This window comes from Chrysemys picta, chromosome 8 (genome assembly GCF_011386835.1).
Source record: "Chrysemys picta bellii isolate R12L10 chromosome 8, ASM1138683v2, whole genome shotgun sequence".
NCBI classification, from domain to species: Eukaryota; Metazoa; Chordata; order Testudines; family Emydidae; genus Chrysemys; species Chrysemys picta.
In genome coordinates, this window is record NC_088798.1 from 24,728,055 (window position 1) to 24,752,802 (window position 24,748).

At 43.9% G+C, this 24,748-nt stretch overlaps 1 protein-coding gene across 2 annotated transcripts in view; it reads left to right on the top strand.

Moving 5' to 3' along the window:
- The window catches only part of AK5 (adenylate kinase 5), a 160,029-nt gene that overhangs the window by 122,546 nt on the left and 12,735 nt on the right, over nt 1–24,748 (top strand). For both annotated transcript variants that reach the window (XM_008171282.4, XM_008171283.4), the window contains 3 exons: nt 7,143–7,306; nt 9,428–9,544; nt 22,503–22,682. In XM_008171282.4, coding sequence (XP_008169504.2) covers nt 7,143–7,306; nt 9,428–9,544; nt 22,503–22,682 — 461 coding nt within the window. The remainder of the gene's footprint in view (nt 1–7,142; nt 7,307–9,427; nt 9,545–22,502; nt 22,683–24,748) is intronic.

Sequence of the window (24,748 nt, forward strand, 5' to 3'; positions counted from 1 at the left end):
CAGTATGTATATTCATACTGGCACAGATCATGAAGTAAACATAATTTTCTCATCTAGTCTTTTGGCCACAGGTAGGTTTGTGATAATAAGCCTTCTGGACCAGCAGCCAAAAGTGTGGGTGTTCCTAAGAAGAATATTAGAAGTGAACTCTCCCTACTCTTTGCACTGGTTGGTTTAGATTTGTAAACTTTCATTGTTGGACCTTGCATTGAATGTTATACAATATGAAGGGATGTTCATCTGCAACCCCCCAAAACTCCTCAGCTAGAGAGACCAGGGTTTAGCAAATCAGGCAATGGGGACAGAGCATTCTGAACAGTGAGATGAAGAAAATGGAACTCCATGTGGCCCCACCTGCTTCTGGGCTTGGTAGGAGGAAGTAGTTTCTGCACCTCCAAGAGTAAAGGGGCTGAGACTGGCCCTTGAGTTGAATGCTGGAAGCTTCCTTCCACCTTCTCCCTGTGCACCTGTACAAAGGCAAGACACAGCCTAAACCTGAATATTTACTCCATTTTTTTAAATTACTGTATTACTTTGTTACAAAGGGACAGTTTCTAATATAAAGAGCTACATCCTACCATCCTGCGATCTTTGCACCTTCACTCGTGACTTGCATCCCTTCACTCTGAGTCCAATTCTGTGAGGTGCTTAGTGCCCTCATTCCCATTAAAAAAATGAGGTTCAGGCTTAAAAAACAAAAAGCCTGCTCTCAGAGCATACAAGCTCAAAGCTGTTAGCATTCTGGGACCTTTCCTGGCACAACTTACATCGTTTAGGGAACTGTGCAATTAGTGGCAGGAAAGAAAACAAGAGGTATAGGACAAAGAACTTCAAACATGGGAACAGTGTTATTGTACTTTCCATCACTGGGCTTCCTAGCCTCCCATCATGTTATTTGCATTCATATTTCTTGTACAGTTTTATCTTCAAAATGGTTGTATAATTAATTATGGTAGCACTTAGGGAATGTCTACACTGCAAGTAGACATTCACGGCTGGCCCATGGCAGATGACTTGTGAGGGCTCTCAGGGGCTGTTTAATTGCAGTGTAGACGTTTGGGTTTGGGCTGCAGCTTGAGCTCTGAGATCCTCCCACCTCGCAGGGTTTTAAAGCCCAGGCTCCAGCCCCAGCCGGAAAGTCTACACAGCAATTAAACAGTCCCTTTGCCTGAGCCCTGCAAGCCCGAGTCAGCTGGCACAGGCCAGGGCAGGTTTTTAATTGCAGTGTAGACATACTCCTAGAGGCCAAGATTGGTGCCTCCTTGTGCTAGGCACCGCACAGAGTAAGAGATGGTCCATGACCCCAACTGCCTACAATCTAAATAGACAAGACACAAAAGGTGGGAGAGAAACCAGTAAGGAAACTTGCCCAAGGTCACATAGCAGGTTAGTTACAGAGGAGGGATTAGAATCCAGGCTCACAGGCCAATACCTTGTCCACCAAACCACTGTTTCTCATAAAAAGTATAAATTACTGGAAAACTCAGGGTCCTCCGTGACTCACTTTTTCTCTATGAGATGGTACTCAATATTTTAAAAAATATTAATTTACTTTTTTGGAGAAGAATGACCAAAAAAAAATAAAATGTGATTTTTTTTTCTTTAAGGCAACCACAATCTTGGGTTCCTGCCGGTGGCTGTTTTATATATCAGTATTGTAAATGCACAAAATCAATTAAATTTATGGTAACAGATTTAGGATTAAATAAAACAGTCAACAGTAAAATGTGCCAAGTCAGTTCTGTCCTGTAATTTGTAACTAATTGTAGAAGGAAGCAGGGATAGTTCATACTTATCCTCTCAGGTCTGATCATGCAGTCCTGAGCTTAGTGGCAGTTTTGCCTCTAGAAAAAACTGCAGAACTAGATCTGCAATTGTCAAAGTTTACACATATCTGTTTTTCTTTTTTTTTAAATTGCCAGTTGTCTACTAATGATATGTAACACTCAGATGATCATCTATGAAGAATGTGTATAGCCAGACACATTTAAATCCAAACATATATTCCACACTATCCTTGTGAATAATGACACATTCATACTGTGTGTGTGAGTTTGCTTAGCCCTGGTCTACACTGGGAGGGTGAGGGGGGGATCGATCTAAGTTACGCAACTTCAGCTACGTGAATAACATAGCTGAAGTCGACATATTTAGATGGACTTACCATGGTTTCTTCACTGCGGTGAGTCGACTGCTGCCACTTCCCCGTCGACTCTGCCTGCGCCTCTCGTGGTGCAGGAGTACAGGAGTCGATGGGAGAGCGCTCAGGGATCGATTTATCCTGTCTAGTCTAGACACGATAAATCGATCCCCGCTGGATCAATCGCTGCCCGCCGATCCGGCAGGTAGTGTAGACACATACCCTTAGAGTTTAGCTCTTTATGGTCATGACATATTTAAAATCAGAAAGGATGAGATTAAATCAGAAAGGATGAGATTAATATTGCAAGATGAACAGCCAGTTGCCAATGATCATTCTGTTGCTGGTTAACACTCAGCCATCTTCCAAAACCATGTAGGTGGAGCAAAAAATGACAGCATACAAAAATTGATAGTATTCACACAGAGTTTTACGCCTTTATTACAAAAATAAGGGCACATGTTCCTACTTCAAAACATGGTATAACTACTGAGCCTTTGTGAAGACTGTTAACTGATTATTTCAGGGTCTTTGCTCTGTTCTGTTTGAAAAATAATGTGAAAGAAATTGCAGTGGAAGCTCCGTACCTGAAGGTTTCTAGCTGCAAGTATCTAACTGTTGTTTAATGTGCAGCTTTATAAATCTAGTATCTTTATTTGGCAGGTGTCAAGCACTGTGGAGAGTGCACTTTCTTCTGTTTTAGAATGCTACATTGATGTAACAAGACAGTGAAAAAGACACATTTTGCAACAGTGTTTTTACTGCACAAAATACTGTTGATTTACAGTTAAGATTACTTAAGTGCCAATCTCGTCAATGCACTCCCTGAAAAGCAAGGAAAAATTTTATTAAGGGAACCTTCTTTCACATACCTTCCCACCAAGACATCTCTTAGCCAATCACACTAACCAACTCCAGGCTTCCAGCACTTCTAGCTCCCTTCAGCTTCCCTCACAGACAGAAACACAGCATACACGTCAAATTCCTGAAATTCACACTCTAATGCAAAACCTGAATGCCAGCCTCAACAACATTACTGTGGCCGTAGGGATGTACGTGTCTGTTGGTACATGCTATATGTGCCTAAAGAAAGTATGAGGCTGGTGTTAAGATTTTGCGTTAGAGTGAGTTTCAGGAATTTGGTATATGCTTACAGTCTAAAAAGGCAAAAACAGAGGAAAGATGGAGAGAGAGGATGTAATGAACAAGCAACATGCTCGAGATGATGGCACATTAATGCCAGGGCTGGTCTTTTTCATATTTGTTTACATAACTGTTTTATTTATATTTTTAAACTTTGTTTGGGGGCACTCTGGGTTGAGGAAAGGATTGTTGGTGTAAGAGAGGAGTTGGTAAAAGGAGAGGAAAACTGAGGGGGAGCCGTGTAAAAATGGGAGGCGGGAAGAATGAGCTGGAGAGAGCACAGTGAGCTGGGGGGGGGGGGGTGAGGTAAGGCAGCTGAAGGGCTGCAGAGGTCTGGGGGGAGGAATGAACAGAGAAGGGAGATACAACATATGAGGGGAAAGCTGAGTGAATATGAAATCAGGAGGCTGTGAGGCTCCTCCCCATGTGGAGTGAGGAGGTAAGGCTACTGTGCCTAATGCACTGGGCAGGACTCTGTGGGGCTAGCTGGCTCATATTTACCACTGAACCCTCATCTGTAGCTGGTACCCAGATACCTAGGCCTGGATCCACAAAGGTACTGAGTTGCCTTAATCCCAGTTTTAGACTACTGTAATCCCTGCTCAGCAGCTGCCCCACAAGTGCCGACTTTCTAAAGTGCCAGGGGGTGCTGGCCCCCTGGCTCTGCCCCAGGCCTTGCACCCACTCCATCCTGTCCCCCAATGTCCCACCCTGCCCTGCCTCTTCCCACCCCCACCCCCGCCCCACCTCTTCCTGACCAGTTCCGCCTTATCTCCCAGCCTCCTGCTTGCGTTTGTGCTGTGTCCTCACTCCTCCCCCTCCCTCCCAGCCTCCTGCTTGCATGCCGTGAAACAGCTGATTATGGCAGGCAGGCGTGTGGGGAGGTGCTCATCCATGGGGCTCACCACTGGGGGGATTGAGGGGAGCAGATTGGGGGGCTGCCGGTGGGTGCTCAGAACTCACCATTTTTCCCGGTGGGTGCTGCAGCCCTAGAGCACCTATAGAGTCAGCACCTATGAGCTGCCTAACCCTGTACGTGCCTAGACTCACTCAGCACCTAAGTTTTTGCAGTAAAAATGTCCTAGATGCTTACATTTCTGCTTTTGGGCCTGCACACTGCCACTTCACACAAGGCATCCAGATACCTGTCTTTCTAAAGGGAAGAAAATGAGGTTATCCCAAAGATTAACGCTTTCCCCAAAAACATTCCCAGTGAAGATGCAGCGTCTGATGCTGTCATTGTATGTTAACAGTGTTCACTGTGACTCTGCAATAAAAGGCACCGCGTTTATACAAGACAAATGCATTCTTTTGTCACTGTTATATTCTGGCCAAATTTCTGTTCTCAGTTACACCACTGTAATGCCACTGAACGATATCTGTTTGGGGCAGCATTTTCTTACAACTCAATGTGAAGGCCAGGAACATGGATACTTTTGCGCCTGAAGGGGATTGACGGCTAAATTCATGAGTGTGTCAGCCCATATTTATTCACTAAAGCAATCAAGAAAGAAAAATGGATGAATCTTGGACTCAGTCACATAGTGGAGTAGTATGCATAGTATTTGGATATTAAAGAGTTGACAGCGTTGATTGCCAACCTCAAATGTTCAAAAACCATGAGTCAGACACCCAAATCATGAGGTTTACTTTTAAGGATTATACTGTGGTTTTGGGCTGTCTTGATTTTTGAACTCTCCCTTGCCCCCATGTGCAACAATGAGAGTGTTACTAGCTCTTCCAAATGTACAGAGTAAGGTGATTTTTTGGTGCCTACTGCAGATGCTCTCACCCTGGAAGACCCAGCTGAGGTCCAGTTACACAGGCTTGTATAAAATGCTGCCTGGTAATGGTGCTGCTGAGCTTCCAGCTTCTCCCCAAACCCAAATATTCTAATTGAGCAGTTCTGCCACCCCAGACCCATATCTGCCCATCCCACAGGCTGCCAATTAAATTCAGCCTACCGACTCCCCCCCACACACACACACATCAACTCTGCCCCCTTCCTAGCTTCATATAGGTCCCTCCCTCTCCCCCCCCCCCACCCCTCTGCTCTTCCTGCAGCTCCAGGAGTTCTTCACCCACCTCCCAGGCTGGCGAGGAGCAGCTCCAGGGGTTCTTCATCCTCTCACCCCCTTCCCAGGCTGGTGGGAGGCAGCTCCCAATGTTCTTTGTCCCTTCGCCCCCTTCTCAGGCTAGTGTTGCAGGGATGGAGAGGTGAGGGAGGAGCAGGCTGACCCATTATTCACAGGTGGGAAGGGGGAAGCAGAGCTGTCCTGAGCCACTGGTCCCTTTCTGCTGCTTCCTCTCTTCTCGTGACAATGGCAGTGGCTGCTCCCTCTCCTCGCCTTGCCAACTCAGAAATGTCTCTCAGCTCCTGAGAGGATGGGGGCGGGGGGAGCTCTGCCTGCTTCCTGCAGCAGCCCTGATTGGCTGCTCTTTCCCAGGAGACAGGTCCTGGGGGAGCCAGACGCTCAGATAGGGTTTTCCCCAGGCAAGGATGAAAACAATTTTAAGGCTGGAGCGTCTAGTGAGACTGACTCCAGAAGGGCTAAAGTCCTGGTGCCCCAAGGCTGGCACTGCACTCTGGTGGCCAGCTCTCACAGTTTTTCCATGCGTGATGGGATTCTGGCTGGGCTGGGCTGGAGCCCTTCTCCTGATGGCCTGAGAGGCTCCAGCGCTCTAACAAACTTGAGCTCTGTCTGGGGGAAATCCCCCTCTGACTGGCTGTCTGCCCCCTGCCCTGCCTCCTGGGGTAGAGCAAGCAATTAAAGCTACTGCAGAAAGAGCTCCCTCCCCACACCCTCAGCTCCCAAAGCTATTCTCAGTTTCTCACAGAAAGAGAGAGGAGAGGAAGGAGCAGGAAGAGGCCAGCAACCTTCCTCTCCTGTGAGCAACAGCCCCAGTTCATCAGCTCCTTTCCTGCAATGCCCAGCCGGGGAAGGAGCAGTGGTGAGGCTGGGGGGCCTGGGCAGATGTGGGGGAAAGGGGAAGCTGGTAATTAAGTGCTGGGCAGGGGTCTGGTTGATGTGGGAGTGAAAAATGCTGCAGCAGGAGCAAGTCACCTTTCCCAGTAAATCTGGAGTGGACAGTACTAATGGACAGTACTAATTGTCACTCACACATCAGCGATGGGCAGGAAGAGTTCAAAAATCAAAAGACAGACCACAAAACACAATTTATTTCTGGCTTTCTTTAAACTCTCATGATTTGCATCTGGAGAACAAACCAGTATCTCCCAGCACTGAGGAGAATGAACAAAGCTTCCAGTTTAATTTGTCAGCCACACTGGAATGGACAAACCACAAAAGAAACTGGCTCCCCCTGGGGAAGGGGCGAGCAGAATCTTCTGCTACCTATTGGTGCATCTCTGTACAAGAAAATACCATCACTTCTTGTAGTGGGTGGGCCTTCAGGTCACAGTTAATTAGCTAAGAAATTCTATGCAGTATCTGCTTGGTAATTTACTGCCATTAAGTTACATTGCTTATTCCAAGGGCCTCCACTGGTACACCAGTGTGAGAGGAGAATCTGTTAATGGCACTGAAAGTTACACTGATTTCTGTTCCCCAAATAGTTACCACATAATGAAGAGAAAAAGGAACAACTTATTTTAAGAGCTAAAATCCTCAGTCTAGGGGCTTGCTCTCTTCTCAGCAGTGTTACTTAATGGTAGTATGTTACGAGGCAGTTTCTGCACAGAATGCTTTAAATAACTATGTACTTGAACGCCCAGTCAGTACAAGAAGTCATGTTATTTTCATTACTTTTTCCCAACTGCAGTGATTAATAAAAAGGCCAATTGTTTAGCTCCCCGCAATTTCTGTTTCTAACTCTAGATTTTCCCCCCCTCATGAAGGTGGCCCTGGCTCTGGCAAAGGAACCCAGTGTGAACAATTAGCACAGAAATATGGATTTACACATCTGTCTACTGGTGACCTCCTCCGACGTGAATTAACATCATCATCAGAGAGGAGCAAACTGATCAAAGACATCATGGAATGTGGCGAACTGGTGCCTGGAGTAAGCTGTAGTTTCATTTGCAAAATAAAGGGGGCAGTGGGTGTCCCTCAAAAAGTGTGGAAATAGGAAAGCAGCACTGGTATGTATTCCCATCTGAGGGGAAGTAAGCCTAGAGCTTGGTAGAGAGGATCCCTAATTCCCAGATATGTGGCATTTCTCTTTCTTTTGTATACTGGTGACGTAGTTATCCCTTCTCACACCATGCCCATCAATTCCTTATGGTAGATTAATTATTAAACACAATGGGCCAGATTGCAAGCTACACCTTGTAAAAGATGCAACACAGAAGTAGCAGCAAAGGGAACTTTATGCCATTTTTACAGCTTCCAAATTCTGGGCTGGTCCCAGAGCTGGCATGGCCTTCAGTGTAAATTGAAGCATCCCTAGCAGCTATTTTAATTTACATTAACTGCAATGGCTCCCTAAGGAACTGGCTGGCAGCCCAGAATAGCTGAGCGCCAACTGACGGGGGACATGAAGAGGTGTAGGGGCTGTTATTTCAGTCTCTGGCCAGGAAATCCCTCTGAACTACAATAATTTCCAGATGCAGGGCGGAGGGGCGGGAGAGGTCCCTGCACTTTACAGCATCTGAGCAGCATAAAGGGGCCAGGCTGCAGGCCAGAATCAGGGACAATATGATGTGCAGCAAGTGCGGTTAGATCAAGAGATGTGTGTGTGTTAATAAAAGGCATCAAGAAATGCCGCCCATAGGAAATTAAAAGGAGTACTGGGTTTAGCTTAGTGTTGTTATCTTCCCCAGTTTGTCTGGTGGGACAAACTCTCTTGTCATTTACAACAAGATACCATGACATTGCATTGACACAATGTGATGCTGTGTCAAAATACAATCAGATTGTGAAGTATCATTATAATGTCATAAAGTTTCATGGTCCACACAGTTCAGGGCACCCGCACCTGTATTTCCCCACAGTGATCAAACAAGGGCACTCTCAGGTTTCCAGCTCCTCAGTTGTTGCCTTTCTGGATGGGGACCAGTGTCTCTTTCCCTTCTGACTGGGGTATTTCCAGGTTGCACAGCTTCCTGCCTTCATTGTGTTCTTTCCAGCACAGACAGGTTGCCCACCAACACCCTGCTTGCTTTCTCATCCGAGATGGTTAGGTGTAATTGCTACAGTTATAAGTTACCACACAGCACTTCCTATGCAAGCCTGCTTTATTCTTAGGGTAAAAACACTACAGAGAAAACATATTAAAAACAATAAAAGAACCCACACACATGCTAATAAGCTTACCAGAATTAACCCTAACATGGATTCTGACACGAGCAGTTCTTCCACTCTCCTCCCAAAGGGATTCTTTGTGGTTACCAGTTCATCATAGCTTCAGCTCAGAACAAGCACCCAGTTTTATGGGACCTCAGTAGGTCCAGTCCTTTCAACCCTATGCTAATAATTGGGGTCCTCATGGACTAGGGCTCCTGTCCATTTGCAGGATCAGGAGGAAGGCCATCAGCCAGTTTAAAACCAGGCTAGTTATCCAAAAACCATTTCTTTGCTTGTTGGTTCCTGGAGAATCTGGTTTGAACTAGTATATACAGACCTTGGGGCAGGGAGGTATCAAAGGGCTGATAATGGAGGAATTACATTAGCATCCCCCTCCCAACTTGAGAAGGATAGGGTGCCATAGTAATACATACACAACTGCATTTTAATACAATGTACTCCAAATGTATTAATGCAGTACAGTTTAACTTACTTCAGTAAAGTTTATCTTAATTCCATAAGGTTTGTTCAGGCTATTACAGGACAGTGTCAGTCTGTCACAGTCCCCAGATAGATTTTGAGACTCAGATATGTCCCACAACAACAGCACATCACAACAGGAAAGACCCTGGAAAATCCAGAACAGGTTTTGTTCTGACCCTGGTTCTAGGTTTGTGTGACATAGCTGTTCCTGAGGGAAAGCTAGTCCTCCCCTATAGCAAACTACCCTCTCCCTGAGCAGCTAGAAAAAAGAAAAGCCAGCTTTCAAGGGACCTGCTCGAAGCAAAGCTGAGTTATGGTAGTTCGTGAAGACAGAGGATTAAAGTCCATGTGTAAAAACTGAGCCCTTTAAAGGAATATTTATTAGTAACCAAAGAATTCTTTTTCTTCAATACAGGATATTGTTTTGGCGCTACTGAAGGAAGCCATGATTGCCCGTTTAGGAGACACAAAAGGATTTCTGATTGATGGGTATCCCTGGGACGTGAAACAAGTAGAAGAATTTGAATGCAAGGTGAACATCTAGTTATTTACCATTATTGCTGATATTAAAATTCAACTTGCATCTGACACACAAATCAGCTACTCAGGTCCCTATTTTTGACAGATATGACTCTTTATAAGCCACTGTTCCAACTTGTTGGCTAAGAGAGTAGAAAGTTGCTATTGATCACTGGGGATCTGGAATGCCAGCAATACAGTGAATCCAGCTTACTCCGCCAATTATATGGTCTCTGCAGTGCCAGAAGGAATAAAAATTGATTTTAGCCATTTAAGTTACATTAAATACAGACGAGAGCAATTCTGTTTAGTAAGATATTGCCATTTTGAGAGTCACTTTTCTCACTATAGCTACACCTTCAGTTTGCTTGTGCTGCTACTGCATCTCTCATCAAAAGGCAATGTGGCATAACAGAATTTCAAGCACTATTAGATGCATTATTAAGCTCTCTCTTTAAGTTGAGTCAGAGCTCTCAGTGCCTGCAACCATTGTGACTGAGCAAAGCACAGGCCAAATTATTGTGGTAGGTAGCATGCTGAAATACTCATAAAAGAGCATGTTGCAAGTTTTTGTATGGTAGTTTACAAAGATTAAGGAAGCTATTGGTTTTTTCACTATGCACAAAGATCTACAGAGAAGCCTCAGTTATTGATTTCTCAGCCTGCAGAAAATATTCCATTCTCTCTAAATAAGTGCCTGGATTGAATTTGCACAAGCTCACTAGCACAATGAAAAAGCAGAACAGGAGTGGCTGATTAGTTTATATCCTGGAGGAAAATAATAATTATGTATTCCATTATATTGCACCTTCACTCTACACATTCTCTTGTAACTCATTAAAAATGTTGTGAAGACTTATTGAGTCATCAATGGACCTTTAGTTGCTTTATATAGATTCTGTTCACTACAAAAGAGTCACAAAATCCACAGGAGGTGGGAGAAATGGCTTCAACACCCAGTCAAGATAATTAGCAATAAAGTTGGGCAGGTCACAGATTCATTTTTGGTCCATTAGTGCCTCCCTGTGCACAAAATTAAGTAATTCTCCCATGTCTCTTTCCAATAGTGTGTGCCAATTTAACAAAGGGACTCCCACAGAAATGTTCCCTCTCTGCCTCTAATAAACGCCACATGTATTTGCATGTCTTTGCAGAGTGGAAGGGCAGGACTGGAGAAACTCTGTATCCAAGGGGAAAGGGGCAGGGGGCAGCACCACTGGACAAATAAACTTATAGTGATTGCACTTATTGGAAGTGACTATACCTGAAATAGCATCTGAGTATGAAAACCTTTACTCAGATGAGTAGTTGTTTCTCATGCAAATAGAGTAATGAGTAGTGTAAGTAAGGAACATTCAACTGAGCAAAGGTTTTCATTTCAGGCTGAGGCTTCTACTCAGTACATTGATAGTTCAGCTGTGTTTGATCTGTGTAACTTGAAATGGTGTGGGAGGAGATGGGGGACATATCCTACCCTGGAATATACTTAGAACAGACTGACATGAGGTGCAATCAGATTCATTCCAGAGGCTGTTTGTTTGGATTTTTTTTTAAACCTTCAGCAGAATCCCAAGAGGAAAAGTTCTCTGGCAGTAATAGTGGGAGGAGTTGACTCCATCAAAGTCAGGAAAGCCATCCCTTCAGTTTGGTGGCAAAATTTTAATAAAAGTTCCCAAGAGCCATCTCTAGCACATCAAAGTTCTATTGGCAAAAGACAGAGGTAGTAATCATGATTCCTTAAATTAAAATATTGATTCACAGACCCAGAGAACCTCAGTTATCAGAGGCCAGAACTCTGCACCCACTAGCCTTATTGATGTCCCACGCAGCTGTGAAAACTCAAAATACTTTATGGAAGTATTTAACACTGAATAGTCCAATTAACACCCCATGGCACTGATCAGCACAGCTGAGTGTAAAAGCTGCCAAGGGCAACTTCCAGCTGAGACAAGTTTAGCACAGCTTCTACAGACTTGCCCGAAAGGGAGCTGCCTGGTAGAGTTGAGCTACGAATAGATCACCAAGTTCCCACTTCAAACCTCAGCCCTCTTAACGTGCAGAATGGACAGCCAGAGTCCAGTTACCTGATGAAGTGCCTTCAGTGGCCTGAGTGAGTTCCACTTGCATATCTGGCCACCATTTAACTCACACCTCACTAGGGTGACCACCATTTCAAAATGTAAGAACAGGACAGATGCAGGAACCCCCCACTCCCTCCATGGCCCTGGCCCCCCCCATTCTTCACCTGGAGGCCTTGCCCCCCTGGCCAAGCCAGAGCCAGGCAGTGGTAATAGCCGCCCAGGGAGCCCAGGTTGCTGTGGGGAGCCTCGGACCCTCCACCTGTCCTGAGTGGGGTGCCGGGTTGTCCAAGAACAGCCTATGTCCCTGCTCCCTCCCATGTCTGTGCCACCCAGGGCAGGTGGAGGGTCCAAGGCTCCTCACAGTGGCCCAGACTCCCAGGTGGCTCTTACTAGTGCCCAGCTTCTGGTCTGGCCAGGGGTGGGGCCTCAGGGGGGAAGAGGAGGAGCATGGGGTAGGGCCTCATGGCAAGAGGGGACTAAGGCCCACCTCAGCCCCACCACCAGGAAGAGACTGGTGCTGCCTCGGGCAGGCATGGAGTGGAGCCACAGGGAATCTGGGACAAATGCTGACCTGGAGTCATTTGAATTGGGACTTGAAATGTACATTTCGGGACTGTCCTGCCCAATCAGGGATGGGTGGTCTTCCTACACCTCACTGACAGTTTTGGAGAGCTAACACCCAGATGGTGTTAGATGAAGTTAAGGGAAGGGCATATGCTCAGAGGCCACCTGCTGCATAGCACTGCTATAGGAGGGACATCTGAAGGATCCATATGAGTGGTGAGCGATGACAGCTAGAGACAGAAGATCAGATTCTGTACGGGTCTCCAAGAGACACAGCCCAGGGCAAGGGGGAACAAAGGTTGCTTTGGGCTGCTGCAGGGGCTGAAATGGCCCTTAGTGTAACTTAGACAGCCCTGGAGGCTCCTAACCTGCTGCCCACTCTTTGTGCCTATTGCTTGAGGTGCAAGTCAGAATGGCCTGAACAGTATGTGCCATGACCCAACTCAGTGCCTGCTCTTGGGGAGTTTTCCCTCAGCCCCTTGTGGGCTGTTTGCAGCCCCTACTCATTGCCAGAGCAGCACGTAGGGACTGGAGCAGGGGAAGGAATCCCTCCCAGAATTCCACAGATATTGTCTCCTGGATTAAACTCTATGGCAGTGGTTCTCAAACTAGGGCCGCCGCTTGTTCAGGGAAAGCCCCTGGCGGGCCGGGCCGGTTTGTTTACCTGCCGCATCCACAGGTTTGGCCAATCGCGGCTCCCACTGTGGGCCAATGAGTGCTGTGGGAAGCAGCGCGGGCCGAGGGACGTGCTCGCCACCCTTCCTGCAGCCCCCATTGGCCTGGAGCGGTGAACTGCGGCCAGTAGGAGCTGCGATCGGCCGAATCTGCAGACGTGGCAGGTAAACAAACCAGCCCGGCCCACCAGGGGCTTTCCCTGAACCAGCAGCGGCCCTACTTTGAGAACCACTGCTCTATGGGCACTGCAGGAACCCACTGGTGGCTGTGCTACACTGAATCCTTATCAGCTTCTGGAACAAAATATAAAGACCCAGATATTTAAAACTTAGCTGAAAAATACTAGTCACCAAAGTCATCCCTGGTGTAGCAACACTGAAGCCACTTGAGTTCCATAAGGGGTGAATTTGGGTGTAGGTAACTCAGTAAATCTTTGAAACATTTTAAATTAGTCATGACTGATGACTAATGTCATTTTTTTCTTTTAAAGGGCATTTAAAAATATTTCCTCACCACATTAAGTTTGAATGAATGACAAGAGGTGACATCAGGAATGTGGTGAGGCTGTATATATACAGCATATGTGAAAAGCATTACAAGTATTAAAGATATATGCTATTTAGAAAGCTTCAGGAATAGTTCTTATAGAAATAATTACAAAGTTTAGGCCCTAAACTAATTCCCTCATGAATCCATGCACCCCAGCACTAATTCCCAGGCATCATATTCTCTCAGACACATTTTTTATTTTAAATGGAACTAGTATTAAACGCTTCTGTAGCTGTGAGAGGTGGGGCGGGAGGGGGGAGAATCCTGTTTATCAATAACTTAATGCTGCTCCCCTAAGATAGTGTAACGTGAAAGAGTAAATTACATAGGGACAGTTTGAGCAGTATCTTATGCTGCAAGTAGTCCTATGGAAACATTCTAAAGACCCAATATATTGGAGTCAGTGAGAGTTGAGGGCACTAGCATCCTAGAATTGTTCCATATCCTGCATCATTGGGCCTTGTGGAACAGATTGTGCCTCCTTTATATGGAGCAGTACCGTCGAGCTCCTTTCCACAGTATCTGAGCACCTTACGCTGTCAATGGATTTTATTCTCACTGCCCCTCCTACCCTCCCCCCCCATGTGGTAAGAATGTATTATCCCATTTTTAAGATGGGGAACTGAGACAGAGTGAGACTAAGGCCTTCAAGGAAAGAAGGTACCTTTTTTAAAATCATGTGTTAGCTAACATGTGGTAATCAATACATGGTAACATCCTAGCATGGACAAGGCAGTTGTGGTTTTAACATATTAACAGGTCAAGAGAAATACAATAGAACCTTAGAGTTATGGACACCTCGGGAATGGAGGTTGTTCGTAACTATGAAATGTTTGTAACGCTGAGCAAAACATTATGGTTTTGGTATGTAAACTTTCAAAAGTTTACAACTGAACATTGACTTAATATGGCTTTGAAATGTTACTGCACAGAAGAAAAATGCTGCTTTTAACTATCTTAATTTAAATGAAACAAGCACAGAAAGTTTCCTTACTTTGTCAAATCTTTTTTTTTAAAACTTTCCTTTTCTTTCTTTCTTTTTTAAGTAGTTTATGTTTAACACAGGATTGCACTGTATTTGCTTTTATTTTTATATTTATGTTTTGGTCTCTGCTGCTGTCTGATTGCGTATTTCTGGTTCCAAATGAGGTGCGTGGTTGACCGGTCAGTTTGTAACTCTGGTATTCGTAAATCTGAGATTCTACTGTACTAGGCTCCACCTAGTGTTTACCTCAATGTGCTCACATGTTAAAGCTACAATAGTCTTGTTCACACTGGGATTTTATGGCATGTTGGCTAACGTGGTTATAAAACCTTTTTTCCTAATGTGAGTGTACCCCAAGTGACTTGCTCAATGTCACACAGAAAGCATGTGACAGAGCAGAGAATTGAACTGGTGTTTTCTGAGTCCCAGTGTGCTATCCTAACCAGTGGCCCAGCCTGTCTTACTATGAAAGTTATTTCATGAATTTCAGTGGGACTACACGTGGTGTAGGATCCCACCCAACACGGATAAGGATGGCAGAAGCTTGTCTAAAGAATATCAAGACATTCTGGTGAAAAACCTCTCCAAACAAGCTCCCACATTCACTAGTGTTTTCCCTCTTGGCTCACGGTAAAAAAGGAGCCTGATGCTCCTGTGAAAAATGAACCACTGAGATGCCAGGAGAGTTGTAATTACTGTGGTTGCTCAGTACACTAAACCCCTAAGGTGCCAGTAGTGTGCTAAGAGTACCACAACTCAGAGGCAAGCACTGTAGGTGTAGTAGGTGCCAGCCCTGGTGGGTCCCAGTAACCACTGAGATATATGGCTAAGTGAAAGGGTATTTTAAGGCTGGCAGGAAAGGGGAAGGTTGCTAATATCCTAGGTTCTGAGGCTTAAACAGTTACAGTTCGAAGTGATCAATATCAGTTCCTGTTTGGGTCCCTGGGGCAGTACAGTCAAGAGTCACCTAGTGCCTGGGGTGCCCTCTACAGTCCAGTTTCTGCTCCAAGCAAATAGGTGCTTGCAGGTTTCAAGGCCAGGCTCAATTAATGTCTCTCATTGGGGTTCCTCTGCACTCGCACATGCCCAGTCATTGCTGCTCTTCCATAAGTCCCACACAGAACTGCACCCAGTAGTTACAGCCTGTTCCACACATGGCTCTGCATACATGTAGGGTTGCCAATTTAGGTTGGACGTATTCCTGGAGGTTTCATCACATGACATAATCTTTCATGAAAGATTAATTTTTAATTCCTGGAGACTCCAGGTCAATCCTGGAGGGTTGGCAACCCTACATACAGTTCCTGGGGATAACTCTCTGAATTCAGCTTCTTTCCAGCTCCCTGTTTGCCATGTGGCTGCTGCTTCAACTTTCCTGCAGCTCCTCACTTCCCATACAACCACTGTTTCCAAACAGAGGCTGGAGTGGCAACTTCCTGATTCATGACCTTTTCCCTTACCTGGCCAGAAGGAAGAGGGATGTGCACTGGGGAAGGGGCTAATGGGAGTTGTAGTCCCCTGCTTGGTGGATGCATCACAGAATTCATAGTGCTCTAAATGTAGGAGCCTGGTTGAATCCAAAGCCTGGTTGAATCCAAAGCAGCAGAAAGAGAGCGATCTGCATCATAGTCATGTTACAATCCAGAATTTCAGGATTCGTTGTGGTATGTGTCTTGAGCATTGAGTTTTGTGGGTCACCAAGTCAAAAGTGGTATCAGCTCCAGCTGACATACAATTTGCTGAATCCACAGCAGAGCGCTCCACTGTTTTGGAAGAAAGGTGGAGTGGAAGGGAGGAGCTTTGGGGAGAGCTCGTTTTACAAGATGTACATTTTGCTAGCTGCTGCTCCCATACTTGACAAAAGTTGTCCAACGTGCTTCTAGAAATGACAAGGAATTATTTGGTCTTTGCAGTGTTGGAATCATTTCACTGTTCACAAACACTCCTTTGGTTGTCTTGACAACAAAGCTTATAGCAGTCTTTATTTTGGGATGGAGATGCTACTTTCACTTTAGAAGCCATTCCTAAATGAACGGAACCTAAGGTCATTTTCTTCTGTCGGCTCTTTAGTTTTCTCCTTTATCTGTGATGAAGCTGAGAGAGAGAAGAGCATTTACCAGGGAATCTCAGAAATTAGGTCCCTTTTAATTTAAAAGAGAAAGCCTTGCAGACCCAATTCAGGAAGGTGCTGAGAACCTCCTGCCAGGTGTTAAGCACCTTCAGTCCATATCATGTCAATGGGAGTTGAGGGCACTCAGCACCTCACTGTGACAGCCTGCAGATGTGGCATATGTAGCTGTATAATCAAAATCCCAGATTTTGTTCTCTGTGTACCACACCTTTAAATCCCTAGGATTCTGTTGTCTGTTTTGCAGGACAGCGTTGAAGCAGCACGTTATTGAGGACACGCACACATTGTTCTTTCTTGTTGTTTCCATTAATATGGAATAAAAATTACTCAGACTGAAAGTATGACTGCCGTGTATATATATTGAAAAACATAATACCACAGAGTAGCTGGGTTTATATGCAGTCTCAGCAGAATCACATGGATTTTCAAAAGTAAATATACCTGGTTTATCATACCGGGTAACATAGTTACCTATCAGTCAGCTGAGCCCTTGATATCCTCTTTATAAAAGTTACAGCCTGGCTGTACTGAAGTCAGAGGAATTACTCCAGATTGACACCATCATAACTGTGGGCAGACTCTGACCCATTTATCTTGCTGTGGATTTGGAGGGAAACATTAAGTCCTGACAGGTTTCAGAGTAGCAGCCGTGTTAGTCTGTATCCGCAAAAAGAAGAACAGGAGTACTTGTGGCACCTTAGAGACTAACAAATTTATTAGAGCATAAGCTTTCGTGGACTACAGCCCACTTCTTCGGATGCATATGCATATGCATCCGAAGAAGTGGGCTGTAGTCCACGAAAGCTTATGCTCTAATAAATTTGTTAGTCTCTAAGGTGCCACAAGTACTCCTGTTCTTCTATTAACTACTGAATAACTTAGCCACACGTGGGCAATGTGGGCACTTACTTTAGGCACAGATAATATTGGTGTAGTTACTGCACCTCTTGATAACAATTTGTCATATTTAAAACTGCTTCTGAACCCTTTCATTTTAAATCCAAGAAGACAGCATTGCAGCCAGTGTTGCCATTATGCTTTCCTTGGCTGTGCTGAAAAGCCCTAGGAATGAAAGCCTGTCATGAGACTATCCAACTGAGGAGAGGCTCCCACAGCATGAGACCAGATGTTACAGCTGAGCCTTAGCTGCCTCTTAGAAATTCAGAATATAAGGAAGCAGAAAAACAGGCTGAACGGTTCATAGGCCAAGCCACCTCCCTTATTCTTCAGCTACTGTAGACCTAATGTGAATATTTACATTTAAAAACTTACCTTTAAGGTACTGCCTTCTTAAAAGAATGGACTCCAGGAGAGCATCTTCCTTTCTGGGAGGTCCACATGTCAGTCATCTAGGCTCTTTTACAGCCAATGGTAAAGTTCTCTAGCTCATGGTCACTAATGAAATGAATGGCCACTTTTTCTGGGGGGCTTTTTCTTGTCTTTTCCTAGAGAGAAGCCCTCCAAATCCCTGCTGGAATAGAAAAGAATAGAGAGCATCTTTAATTGTCTGTCCCTTTAATTGTCCCTTTCAAAGAACTTCAGACAAACGTGGATGGAGATCATATCTGACATTCTCATTACATGTGTTGGTCATTAAACAAGCTAAGGCACAAAATGAGTTACACCTAGCAAGGGACATAAAAGGGAATAAGAGAAGATGAGAGACATTAAGAAAAAGAGAAAGACAAAGGAAAGTGTAGGATTTAAGGTCTCTACTTAGTGGGGAAAGAGAGCTAATAACTGATGACATCAAGAAGGCTGAGATTTTTAATGCTTATTTTGCTTCAGTCTTCACTAAAAAGTTAGTGGTGACAGAACATAAGAACAGCCGTACCGGGTCAGACCAAAGGTCCATCTAGCCCAGTATCTTGTCTACCGTCAATGCCAGGTGCCCCAGAGGAAGTGTACCAACAGGCAATGATCACGTGAGCTCTCTCCTGCCATCCATCTCCATCCTCTGACAAACAGAGGCTAGGGACACCATTCCTTACCCATCCTTGCTAATAGCCATTAATTGACTTAACCACCATGAATTTATCCAGTTCTCTTTTAAACGCTGTTATAGTCCTAGCTTTCACAAGCTCCTCAGGTAAGGAGTTCCATAAGTTGACTGTGCACTGCGTGAAGAAGAACTTCTTTGTATTTGTTTTAAACCTGCTGCCTATTAATTTCATTTGGTGACCCCTAGTTCTTGTATTATGGGAATAAGTAAATAACTTTTCCTTATCCACTTTCTCCACATCACTCATGATTTTATATACTTCTATCATATCCCCCCTTAGTCTCCTCTTTTCCAAGCTGAAGAGTCCTAGCCTCTATAATCTCTCCTCATATGGGACCCGTTCCAAACCCCTAATAATTTTAGTTGCCCTTTTCTGAACCTTTTCTAGTGCCAGTATATCTTTTTTTAGATGAGGAGACCACATCTGTACGCAGTATTCGAGATGTGGGCATACCATCGATTTATATAAGGGCAATAATATATTCTCAGTCTTATTCTCTACTCCCTTTTTAATGATCCCTAACATCCTGTTTGCTTTTTTGACCACCTCTGCACACTGCGCGGACATCTTCAGAGAACTATCCACAATGACTCCACGATCTTTTTCCTGACTTGTTGTAGCTAAATTAGCCCCCTCATATTGTATGTATAGTTGCATTACTTTACATTTATCCACATTAAATTTAATTTGCCATTTTGTTGCCCAATCACTTAGTTTTGTGAGATCTTTTTGAAGTTCATCACAGTCTGCTTTGGTCTTAACTATCTTGAGCAGTTTAGTATCATCTGCAAACTTTGCCACCTCACTGTTTACCCCTTTCTCCAGATCATTTATAAATAAGTTGAATAGGACTGGTCCGAGGACTGACCCTTGGGGAACCCACTAGTTACCTCTCTCCATTCTGAGAATTTACCATTAATTCCTACCCTTTGTTCCCGGTCTTTTAACCAGTTCTCAATCCATGAAAGGACCTTCCCTTTTATCCCATGACAACTTAATTTACATAAGAGCCTTTGGTGAGGGAAACTCAACACAATTAATATTAACTACAAGAGAAAAGGAATACGAGCTAAAATTAGGAAACAGTAGTTTAAAGGATATGTATATAAGTTACATGTTTTCAAGTTGGCGGGCCTGAGGAATTTCATCCTAGGGTACTTAAGGAACTAGCTGAAGCAATCTCAGAACCATTAGCAATTATCTTCAAAAACTCATGGAAGACGGGTGAGGTCCCAGAGAACTGGAGAAGAGCAAACATAGCACCTATCTTTAAAAAGGGGAACAAAGAGGAGCTAGAGAATTATAGACCAGTCAGCCTAATTTCAATACCTGAAAGAAAACTGGAACAAATTCTTAAACAACCAATTTGTAAGTACCTAGATGATACTAGGGTTATAAGTAATAGCCAGAATGGATTTGTCAAGAACAAATCCTGCTAAACAAACAATTTCCTTTTTTGATGGGGTTACTGGCCTCGTGGATGCTGGGGAAGCAGTAGACATGATATATTGTGATTTTTTTGGAAAGGCTTTTGACACAGTCCGACATGGGATTTTTATAAGCAAACTAGGAAAATGTGGTCTAGATTAAATTACTATAAAATGGATGCACAGTTGGTTGAAAGATAATACTCAAAGAGTAGTTCAGCAGTGGTTTGCTGTCAAACTGGAAGGACGTATCTAGTGGGTTCACACCTGGGTCTGTCTTGGGTCTGGTACTATTCAATATTTTCATTAATGAATTAGGTAGTGGAGGAGTGAGTACACTTAAGAATTTACAGATGGTACCATGCTGGAAGAGATTGCAAGCACTTTGGAGGACAGAATTAGAATTCAAAACAACCTTGACAAATTGGAGAATTGGTCTGAAATCAACAAGATGAAATTCAGTACAGAAATACTACACTTAGAAAGGAAAATGAAATGCACACATACAAAGTGGGGAATAATTTGGCTAGGCAGTAGTAATGCAGAGAAAAGGATCCAGGAGTTATAGTGGATCACAACTGAATATGCGTGAACAATGTGATGCAGTTGCAAAAAAGGGTAATATTCTGGGGTGTATTAACAGGAGTGTTGTACCTAAGACATAGGAGTTAACTGTCCCACTCTACTCAGCACTGGGAAGGCCTCAACTGGAGTATCATGTCCAATATTGGGCACCACGCTTAGGCCAGAGGAAAGTAACATAAATGGCAAGAGGTTTAGAAAATCTGACCTATTAGGAAAAGTTTAAAAAACTGGGCATGTTTAGTCTGGAGAGAAAAAAAAAAGACTAAGTTGTGACCTGATAACAGCTTTCAAATATGTTAAGGGCTGTTATAAAGAGGACAGTGATCAATTGTTCTCCATGTCCATTGAAGGTAGGACAAGAAGTAATGTGATTATTCTTTAGCACGGGAGATTTAGGTTAGATATTAGAAAAAACTTTCTAACTATAAGTTAAGTTCTGAAGTAGGGTTCCAAGGGAGCTTATAGAATCTCTGTCACTGGAGGTTTTTAAAAACTGGTTGAACACCTGTCAAGGATGGTTTAAGTTTACTTGGTCCTGCATCAGCGCAACGGGCCGGACTTGATGACCCGTCAAGATCCCTTTCAGCTGTACATTTCTATGATTTTATGATCTCCATGCAGCTTATCACATACTAGGCTCAGTCCTACAGTTCTTGCTCAGACAAAATTCAGTGTCAATGGGCGTTTTTGGCTGAGCAGGCTAAAGGATAAAGTGCACTGCAGCTTTCTTAACCCAACATGTAGAGAAACATCCATGACGGCCCTTTAAAATTAATTACTGGGAATCATCCTCAGAATTTTTGTAAGGATCTGACACACACACAGACACACAAAATATTTTATAACATTGGAACAGTGCAACCTGCCTGGTTTTTTTTCCCCCCCCTTATTTTTACAGGTTCTTTTTCAGCTGGGAACAAGTAAATGCATATAATATAATCTTCTATTTAATTCAGATATTGACTGTCTTTGCCATGTCCCAAGAATGAAAAAAAAAACCCCACAAAAACCTGTTTCATTTTGCCTTGGTTCACTTGCGCCTCCCTTGGAAAAGGTCAACGCCTCCCCAGGGAAGGCAGCCTCACAGTTTGCGAAGCACGCAATGCTAGGTTTCTTCTTTTGTGAGTTAGAAACAATTCATCTCTGCATAAATCAGAGTGATATAACACATCTCTCTGTTCATACTAGAGCTATAGGGATGGAGAGTTACATCTCAAGTAGACCTGGGCAAATAATGCGCTAAAGTACCTATGAACATTTGTTTGAGTAAATGCAGTGAATTACATTGGATGGCATTCCTAAAGCCTTTTATTGACTGTGTAATTGCTATTCAGGCAGGGTTTTGTTTACATAAACATTTGGGAACATTCATACACAAGATTATGTAGGTTTGTATATAGTTCTTTTATTTGCATGCAATTAAACATGTTCACGTGAAACCACCTAGTTGCACTTGAAACTATCCAAGTTATAGTCATCCAATCATGGAGTTAAAAACAATACCATGTGATTAGTCACAAAGCTTGACCAGCAAATACTGAATACTTACAGTGGGCACTCCAGAAGCAGGAATGTGTTTGCATAAAGCATTTGTCGGATAATTGCAAATAGCAAACAAATTCTCAAAGCCCTAGTCTGGGTCTTAGCTTGTAATTACTTTAGGGCAAGGCCTGTATCTTTGTATGTGTTTGCCTAGCACAGTAAGGCCCTCGTCCTGATTGAGGCCTCTGGGTGCTGCTGTATAACATGACTATTTGTTAATAATAATCTGCTTGCTGGCAAATCACAAGTAGAAGAGGGACTAAATTAATTGAATAACTTGTTTGCTGAAGAGAATTGGTCTTGTTTTAATTATATGACTAATCAGCTAGCTTGTGTTTTACAGTTATCTGAAAAAACTTGGATTAATAAACAAAACCAGATTTTTCCAGCCCAGCATTTGGACTAATTATTGTTTCTCTGCTTCTGTAGATTGGGGAGCCAAAACTTGTGCTCTGCCTGGACTGCTCCACTGAGACCATGAGCAGTCGCCTTTTGAAGAGGAGTCAGTGCACTGATGATGCCGAAGCTGTCTTGAAACAAATGGATACGTACTACCAAGCAACTGAGCCTGTGATTGCATATTATGAAAAGAAGACACAGTTATGCAAGGTAAATTGCTTAACTTTTGAATTAAGCTATTGTTCTCCTCTTCCATTATGTGAATGGTATTTCAGGATTAGTGATGGAAGGGCCATTTATAAACTGTGCTCAATTCCTGCCAGCCTCCCACAGAGCTGCTCATATTCTGATTTGATCTCATCTTTCTCTTGCTTGACTTATTTTCTCCTGCGCACAGGCTGGCATTGGCAATTTCAAATAGTCTCTGTAAAATACACTGTTACTTTCAAACAGTCAGTGGAGCAGCCTGCATTATGCAACTTCTGCAATCAAATATCTGACTTCTGGAAAACAATTTTAAAGCATAAAAAGGCAGAGTCACCTAGAATACCATGCAGCACCACAAACCATAGCATCTTCTCCTATTAAAAGCTTTTATTTAAAAAAATCTGTGTATGCTTCTCTGCATGGTCACCCAGGGCAGCAAATTAAATCTGTCATATACACCTTAGTGTGACACCTAAACCTCCCTCCTCTGCAGAACTAAACACACACCTCCACACCAGGTTTACATAGACCGTTAGGGACAGATCTTCAGCTGGCGTAAATGGCATAGGACCACTAATTTCAATAGAGCCACATCTTTTTACACTTGCTGAGGACCTGACCCTCCTAGAGTAACACAAAGCATGACTTTAGTTCAAGTAAAAAGAATGAATAAGCAGCACTTTGTAGAGCTGCAAGAGGAAAACAAATATATGTTTAATTGATTGATGTACTAAGCTGCCTTGGAATCCTGTATACAATGGTCACCCACCCCACCCCCATTGACAGATCTCCTTATAGGAGGACAGAAAGAAGTTCCAAGCCATGCATGTCCCAGGGTTCCCCAGTCACTCATTTGTGCCTTGACCTGAGGCCAGATTCATTCTTGCTGGCACTGGGAAGTAAATTACATCGTCCAGTTCCCCCTTGGGCCTCTGCACCCAGGAAAGGGCCAGTGGTGATATCAATGATGTCATTTCCACCTGAGACCCCCATCACCGCAGGGCAGAAGCCCTGAGCTCCCCCAGCCCCAGTTTGGTAGTGGAGAATGGAGTGAGGGCAGCTCGAGCCGCGCTTTAATTGTAAAAGAGCCACATGCGGCTCAAGACCGGAGGTTTGGCCACTCCTGTACTATGCGAACAACAAATCGTACTGGATAAAATAATAATACTTGGTCAGTCATTTTGCTGGGAGAATAATATATAGTAAATGAAACAATGAATTCACCCTGCTGTGGCTCTTTTGGGCAATGTTGATCGCTACTGAACCACTGAGGTCTGAGTATCACTGGTGGAGGGGAAATTTGCAATTTGCAGGGCAGGGGCGTTGCTTTCTCACTTATAGCAAGTTACAACACATTATTCAGACTTCTGTGTGCTGCTCTGTGGCGGGGCTAGGGTCTTCTGCCCTGGAAGGAGGGGGGGGGGGTGTCTCGGGTGGAAACGGCATCATTGATATCATCACTGGCACACTCGTTTGCTCTCTGAGATAGAGAAGTGGAGTGGAAGTCAGGTGAAAAATAGAAAAATCCCATACTACTTCTGATCACAACTTCCTTGTATTCTAAATCAAGGAATTTGTCACAAGCTTCGTTACTTTATGGATCTAGCTATGTGTATGGGATAGAGTCTTTATGTAAAAGCATTTCAAGATACGTATTTAGTATACTTGCTTCTTATTTTAAACATAACTCACGTTTTCACCCTTAGGAATTTAGTTCATTCCTAGGTGGGGAGGAGCCATTAGAAGGGCGCGTTGTGCAGGGAAGGAGGGATGGTTTCTGGCCAGTGTATTGGGACTTAAAGGTGAAGCAAGTCCTGCTCCACCTCACTCATGCTGGGAAACCCCTCCTGCTGAGGCCTGTGCTCCCAACAGATGAAATTCACTGCTGTGCTGAGGGCCCACACAAAGCTTATGCCCCTTTAAATCTGACAAACCCTATTTTGAGGGATTGGGAAGGATTTAAAAGGGCATAGGATGGGATTTGAAAGGGCGTTTAAGGGGCCCAAATCCCACCCAGCTCCCTTAGGCTGCTTTGAAAATCACAGTTGTCTTTATTTTTAAATGCAGCC